The sequence below is a fragment of the Grammomys surdaster genome, unplaced genomic scaffold (assembly GCF_004785775.1).
Source record: "Grammomys surdaster isolate TR1022 unplaced genomic scaffold, NIH_TR_1.0 191, whole genome shotgun sequence".
NCBI lineage: Eukaryota > Metazoa > Chordata > Mammalia > Rodentia > Muridae > Grammomys > Grammomys surdaster.
This window is the reverse complement of record NW_021604636.1, coordinates 13772229-13780551: the sequence shown is the minus strand read 5'-3', so window position 1 is coordinate 13780551 and position 8323 is coordinate 13772229. Positions and strand designations below refer to the sequence as shown.

General features: G+C 37.4%; 1 protein-coding gene across 1 annotated transcript in view; it reads right to left on the bottom strand.

The window, feature by feature from the left end:
• Nucleotides 1-389: 389 nt before the first annotated feature.
• Nucleotides 390-8323, bottom strand: part of Arl5a (ADP ribosylation factor like GTPase 5A) — a 22936-nt gene continuing 15002 nt past the window's right edge. Inside the window, exons 5-6 of the mRNA XM_028769239.1 lie at nt 7760-7911; nt 390-4882 (exon numbers count right to left, since the gene is read on the bottom strand). Coding sequence (XP_028625072.1) covers nt 4834-4882; nt 7760-7911 — 201 coding nt within the window. The 3' untranslated portion in view covers nt 390-4833. The remainder of the gene's footprint in view (nt 4883-7759; nt 7912-8323) is intronic.

Here is an 8323-nt window from a genome sequence, read left to right as displayed (position 1 = left end):
TCCACACTTGGGAATTTACTGTCCTTTCCCTAAAAATCTGTATCTCTTGCCCTGCATAAATCTGTTAAAATTCTTTTTTGGGGGACGGGGAAGCAAATTAGTTTTGTTCATGTTTCTATATACCACGGTTTGGTATTTTCAACTTTATGGTTTCATTTAAATGAAACTTAGAATCCCCGAGGCTTATGACACCAATAAGATGAGAATATACAATACAAACCAGCAGTGGTGGCACACAGCTTAGACCCAGCACTCAGGAGGCAGATAGACATCTCCTTCTGAGTTGGAGACCAGCCTTGTACACTCAGAGCTACATAGTAAGACCTTGTATCAACAACCCCCCCACCCCCCAAAAAAAACCCACCATAACAAAAAACCTCAAGGATATATATCATAGAAAACATGTATCATTTATTACATGGATTTAGAAATCAACACGAATCAATATCAGGCACTTTTTAAGTACACACTATGAGAAATGTCTACCAAGGAGATGCACACTGAGCAGGCAACACCACAGAGACTCACTCATCCGTTTTTAAGGACAGTACAAAGTTAGAGAATTAAAAAGATGAAATATTGCATAATTAGCCCAACTGTATCCTGTTACATTTCTTCCCAACTTCAAACCACTTTAGGGTTAAATACAAGCACTCACTTTTTAACCATCCAGAGTGCTAAATTCTGCTCTTTCCCTCACTCCACTATCAGTCTTAAAGGATCACACCTGCTTTGAGGAACATGGCACAGATGCTTTATAAGAAGCACTCTGAATCTATGTTTTCTATTACATCTGATTCTACAGAAACACATGATGGTTGATTGCCGGCTTTTTCTTTCTTCCTTTCCTTTGTGACACTTTTGCTATGTAGTCCTGGTGGCTGATAGTATTTAGCCCAGACTGACCTTGTACTCCCAGCAACTCTCCTGTCTCAGCTTCCTGAATGCTGGGATTACAGTCTTAACATCACTACACGTGGCTTATTTTGCTGTCTTTTAAAGCCAGTATTAGCAGGTTTATTTTGTAATAATATTAGGTCTCAAACTACAAATCCCTTTAAACATTTAATGCCAATCTTTGCTATTTAAGCAAACGTGAGGAAAAATAGAGTATGGGAAATCATTTTAGAATATCTTCAGGTTCAACATTACAGTTTTATACTGTTATCTTTTCCCATGTTAACCAGGCTGGACTGGTATTCTCCAAAACATCACTACTCTTGTTTATATGAGGATAATGTGAATGTAAGTTAATAGCCTTTGGTCCTAGCTCCTAACTTAAGGACCTGACATAGTCTATGTATTTTTTTTTGTATTTCTGAATCTAGTTGTCAGCGTAAAAAATGAATGTTAAGTAGAATTAAGGTGCTAAGTATAGTATAACATCCAATTCTTCTACTGGTACCTGGATACCATAATCTGAACCTGCTCTCCTGATAGACTCAGCATCTCTGAAGATGCAAAGGTGCAGAGCAGTGTGAGTCAAGTCACTGGTGGGTGGGCAGACTGAATTACAGAGGTGACTCAAAGCCTAGTGGTCTGGGGAATAATGGTTATGGGCAAAGCTTAGAATCCCTTCAGAGCAGCCTTCGTTGTGGTGAGCAAGCATCCAGGGCAGCAAGGGTTAGCTGAGCTATGGAAGTTGCTCTTCAACAGGAAATTCCACATTGTGTCTGGAGAACGGAAGCGCTCAAATCCGTTATGTAAGAAACCCCCGTCTCTACCTCACCTTGCAAATGAGAGTATCAGGATACCAAGGGCAATTAGAAGACCCCAACATTCACATATGATGTAGGATGTGCTGTTATCCCCCATTGACAAAGCAGAACAGACTATAGATGCATTCCCAAAAATGCCTGCGGAGAAAACTAGACAGCTGTCTACAATTTTTCTATTTACACTAATATAAACAGATTTTGAGGTTGTCTGTACTGTATGTGATTGCTGTAGTTACAGCAAGAAATAGAAAGTGCCCATAAGAGAGGAACAGTGCCGTCTCTCTTCTAGGCATCTTAATACTATACACTCAGACAAAGGAAAAGAACACCTTAGAGACCTCTGGCCTGTCTTCAAGCTCCTGCACTTACCTTTAACTTCCATGACTACCTACGAGGCACTTCTTCAAGGCCAGGGAGCACTCTTCTTTCTACCTCAGGCCATGCTTATGTAATTAGGTTTACCACCTGCATAACGATGCCAGCCAGCAGTGCTAAAGCACTTTCTTCTTCTTAAGAGAAAATGTCACCAAAAAATAAATACTCATTCCCCATCGCCTAACCCACTTGCCTTCTCTGTATTCTTTGTCTACTGTGATAACCAAGGTGTGCTAGAAACAAGGGGATTTTTAAAATAAAACTCTCAATATAATGGGAAACATACACTTTATAAATGTTATGACAAACTTAAATGTATTCAAATGGTTTATCTTATGGCCAGTTTTACCAAGATATCAAGAGAAGATAAACAACTTTCAAAATTAGTATCAAAACAGGACACTTAAATCTATCCACATGTACAGAGGTATAAATCTTTGTTCTTTTCAAAACAGAGCACAGTGAGGTTAAATGAGATGTTTGTTTACAGATTAACACCTGAAACCACAGGACTTGCCGAGAGTTCTGCCCTATGACATGTAAACTGTCAGCATGATATCAGGAGTGCTCTACCGTACTTAGACCTAATTAATACTGTTAACGACAGTTCTGATAGTTTCATATATTAAATCTTTTTTACTCAGTAATAATTTTGTTTTTATGTACAAGTACACAGGAATGATATTATTTCTGAGGCTTAGTCTAAAAGGGTTAAAAAACAAAACAAAAAACCAAACCAAACCAAAACAAAACCCTTGTTACTTTGCAAATGTGGTGAAGTCTCATGCTTTCTTATGTCTTGTCAATAACTGAGCCAACTTTAACAATGGAGTAAATGCTTTTAAACATCCAATTAAGACTAAATTTTAGCCAACACCTTGGCAACACCAGAATGTGCTGAACTGATGTAACAATGATCCAACAACTATGCCAACGACTATTCAAATTAAAAGCTACAGAAGCTATAGATCTGGGATAGGTGAGGGGACTTTACAGACTATTTGTCTTTGACAAAACAACAAAGTAGATTTGAGTCTTTAAAAGGATTTTTAGTATACAGGAGAAAAATTTTCATCATGATTTGAAAAAGTATGAGAACACATGAACAGGCCTCAGCACTGCAAAGCCTACTGACTGAGGGCTGATTCTCTCAGAGCAGGTGGAGAAACATGAACTGCTGAAGGTAACTGGGAGCCTTACCACACAGATCTCAAACACAAAGCTTCCCGTGGTAACAGTCATCACATCCAATGGCTTTAGTCATTAAGGGTCTTACATTTACTGAAAGATTTTTCAAAGTTTCCTCAATATTTATAAAGTGGACTTATATTTCTTACCAAAATCTTTAGGAAATTTTAAAGTCCGATACTAAAACTAGTTAAATCTTTTCTTGAGTATCTTAAATCTTGACAGTTTGAATTAACCTTCAAGTTTTCAGGGCACAAAAAGTTTATAGAGTCACCAAGAATATGTTAAAACACAGAATAATTTTGTTTATAATTATGACAGAAATACTTCGATTGTTAACTAAAAAAAGTTAACAAATATAAAAGGTGTTTTAGGTCAAATTCTAGTACAAATAATGTAATATGTCAAATTTTCAATCAAATTTTTGAAGTCATTCAGGATATTTGATTTGTTAACTATTAAACAAGGCATTTTATGCAATGGAAGAAGATAGCTTCGCAGATACTAATCTGCAAACTGAGAAATTATTAATGTTCATTGAAAACTATGCCTTATGTTTACTCTTAAATTCATTTTAACTGTTTATCATACAATTTAATACCTAAAAAGGCTGCAGCTAAATTAATTACTATTTATAGAATGTTATCTCTTTGGGTAGATATTTTTCACACTATGATTTTCAATTAAAAATTACCTGATCATTTTAATCACAATTTATGACTGACTGATTCCTAGCTGAATTGGCATAAGGATCAACAGAAGGAAAGTCGGACAATTGCTTACCATGTAATTCTGCCCAGCCACATCAGGCCAGGAGTCTAGCAGACACTCTACCCACTTGTGTTACACATTTCCATCTGTACTATGAGCAACAAAAATAGGTATACAATGTCAAGCTTTCTCCTGTTTCATTTTTAAGGAGCAGCTTAACGATTCTGGGTTGGGGTTGGCTTGTTAGGACAATACAGAGAACAGCGGGTAAACTAAAAAGGGACACTTAACACCAAAGGTGGTACTCAGTGACATCAGGAGAATAACAAGTAATCATTACCTTGTGTTATTTGCTTTCCTTTAGAACACAAATCAAAGCCATTAACCTGAACTTGAGGTATATACACAATACATATTCAACTTTAAGCAAAATACTTATCATAATATTACATTTTTAAAAACTGGAAACAGTATCTGTGCTGATTTATATTTGATTCAATGTAATGAGAAGGGAACATTCAACTTGGGGTGGGGAGTCACGCTGAAATGAAGCTCCAAAGTTCAAATGTCTTCCTGTCCCTTTGTGCTCGCCAGAGCTCTACCATGTCCTGAGAGGATTCATCATGAGAAAATACCAGTCAGTCACAGGTTTAGAAGGAATGAGTAAGCAAACCAGGTGGTGACATTTCATCTTTGTTTTCAAATAAGTGGTCTTAATTTTCTTCTTATAGAAAACTCTTAAGTCAGTTTATTATAAATATATCTAAACCATTTTTTGCAGCTTTCAGGTAAAGTCCAGCACTTTGTTTATACAGAGTCCATGAGAAGGGGTAAGAAGAGATCATCTGATCTTCAGCCGTGACATCATCCATTCAAGTCCTTGGCATAACCTAAGAAGACAACAAAAATCATGTGACTCAATTATGGACTAAAAAGTTACAGACTATCTACTGTAGACATAGTTTTCATTAACCTAAAGAACAAAATCTGAGAGGATCACTGCGTACTGCAGATCCAAATGCTGCTTTTGGTTCAGTTTTACCTTAAAGCTTAGATAAGTGCCTAACAGATGCAGGGCACTCACAGGACTACGAATGTACAGGGTTTGTTTTTGTGTGTGTATATGTGTGTGTGTACATCACTGTGCTTGTTTTTCTATTTCTAGCAATGTATCCTAAAAATAAAAATCAGGAGGTAAGCAGGTTTTTTTGTATGACTAGCATTTTTAAATAGGAAAGAGTGAAATCTGAATGTCTAGAATCAGCAAAATCCAACATGTTTTAGAACATTCACATTATAAAACAGCAAAACGTTCCCTTTCCAAAAATACTTTTGACATTAAAATGCTCATGACATGAAGTAAAAATAATGGGATATTATGCTAAATATATTAGAGTTCTTAACACAAAGTATACATATAACTGTATGTAAAATATTTGAGGCAATGAGTATATCACTATTATTACTTTTTATTGACTAACAAGTAACTGGACTAATTTGAAATACAGAAAGGGATTATCCTTTGGAACAAGCAAACCCAAATGCATAACTAGAGAGAAACAGTCCTCAGCGATGTTACAATAAGCCCCAAACTGTCCTGAGTATTACTGTCTATGATGAACATGTAGAAATGAAAGCCTGTCACAGTGACTGTTTAGAAGAGTCACTTTTTTATTACTTATGTGCATGTGTCTATATGCATACATGTGTGCAGGTACCCCAGAGGCAAAAATGGGATGTTAACATCCCCTGGACCTGAAGCTAGAGACAGTTATAAGCCACCTGACACGGATGCTGGGAACTGAACCCTGGTCCTCTGCAAGAGCACCATGCTCTTAGTCACTGAGCTTTCTCTCCAATTCCTACATTAATTGTTTTTAACTTAAATTTTTAGATTAAGTATAAGTTTAAAAATATAAAAGAGTACAAAAAGCAATGAAGCAAACAGTGGTTTTAGGGAGTGACCACTTTTCTCTATTAGACTCCGATGTTTAAACTGACAGGAAACAATGCAAAAAAATGACTTTCAACTGTTAAGTGTACAATGTTAAACCACAAACTGCACTAAGCATGTAACAGCCATTATTTGTATCTTCCCAACAGTCAGATCACAATCCTTCCCATATACACAAGAAATCCAGACCTAGCAAGTTGGGCAAACAGCAGGAGTGGGGTCAAGAGAGGCCACTTGACTCCATAGCCCACAATCTTCAACCCATGAATCACAATGACTCCCAAAGGAAAACTAAGGTTTTGGTCTAGTTCAGAGATTTGATGTGAATGTTTCATAGTCACTTAGACTTGGTGGTTTTCAAAGGGAGAGAATTCTGGTCCCTGTTCCTAATTCATTTTTTGGTCCTCTATGTTTCTCACCCTGATGAAAATATCAAGAACCTCAGCCTCGAACTCTACTGCTTCTGAATAAATATTTATTCCTTTGAAAAGCAGCCAAAAAAAAAAAAAAATACTCTTCCTTTGAGCTTTTCACCCTATTTCCAACTTTCTCTATTTCCTTTTTTTCCCTGCTGAAATCAAGAGTTTATAGCTAGGCTGAAGAGATGCCTCAGAGTGAAGCACTTTCACTAATCTTTCAAGGACCCAGATTTGGTTCCCAGTACCTACACAATTGCTTACAACTGCCTGAAACTCAAGTTCCAGGGGGTCCAATGTCCTCTTCTGAGCTCTGTGGGTTCCTGCATGGACATGGTGCACACATATACACATTCAGGCACACATATACATATTCAGGCACATACACATAAAATAAATAATTTTTAAAAAAGACTTTACAGCTGCTATCCAAAAATCTATTTGTTCTTTAACTACTGTTGACTTCTTCGGTGTACTTTCCCAATACACAAATGAGTTCACTCATTCACTGTTACATTCAACAGTACTTTTTTCATCTTTCTGGTCCTTGACCAGACATTTGACAAAGCTTGCCTGTACTTCTTTCTTAAATACTTTCAGCTCTGGGCACAAAACCTGGTCACATCATATTGTCTTCTAATACCCTTGACCACAGAAGCAAGGACTTGCGCATTATGCATGGTTTGTCTACTTTTACTTCTAATTCCCACAAGGTGGGATGCGGATTCAACCTATTGTCTGGAGCATAGAAACAGGCACACTATTCTCTTTTTCGGACAGCATAATTTCCATTTGACAACACTGTTGGCCATGGTGGATATCTGCTGGTGTTACATATAAATCCTTTTCCTTCTGCTTTGTTGTGCATAAAGAGTAGACTAGTCTACGGAGCTGCTGTGAGGACTAAGACAGAACAGCATGGAAGGCATGCTAGGGAGCTTGGCAAGCTTTACTTAGTTCCTAAGTCCCAGCAGCTAATAGTACTGGCTGTTCTTCCAGAGGACCCAGGTTCAATTCCCAGCACCCAAATGGTGGCTCAATATTGCCTGTAACTCCAATCCTAGCAGAGCCAAGCCTCCTAGGATTGGCCTCTGTGAGCACAGCATGCATGTGGTTAGACATTTACTCAGATAACATAACTATACACATAATATTTTTCAAAGGGTAAAAGGTACTATCTGGTCTTTGTAGATCTGTTATACTCTCATTTCTCTAAGCTTCTATAGCAACTGGAGAAACTACATGCCTACATGTTAGCTCACGTATGGACATGTGTATCTTATTACATAATCATCCAAAGTCTCAAATGTAGACATCAGCTCCCTGAAATACTTATCAATTTGATGACACACATGTTTCTGAGCCAAGTGCATGGTACTAATGAGAAGACATCTTACCCCTCGCCAGTAAGAGCACAGCATGCTTGGATATGCCACTGGTGGTCTTTTATAGAAGTGAGCTTCAAAAACTGGGAGATTTCTGCTACTGTCATGCATTCTTTAACATCTTGTTTATTAGCAAAAATCAGCAACCCAGCTTTTCTTAGGTCCTGTAAAAGCAAATAAAACTTTAAAGGTTAGTATATTTCCCCATAGATTCTCAACTTAGCTAGTTATTTTTCATAATTTTAGTAAACTAGACTATCTTTTAATTAAAAATTTTTTTATTTTCACAAGTACTACAATTTAAACAGTTTCCACCATCTCACTTCTCACAGACTGACAGAAACAAACACTAACTATATTCTAAGTAAATCCTTGTATGGGCTTACATACTTCTCAGTTGTGTATGTCTGTGTGTTGTTGTGTATGTGCATGAGGGGGTGTAGTATGTGCAGATATGTGTGGAGGCAGGAGGTCAGCACTGAATGTCTCACTCTTTAGAAATAGGAGCTTTTACTGAACGTGGAGCTCACTGATTTCTTGGAGTGGCTGGCCTGTGAGCTCACGAGTCGGGGGGGG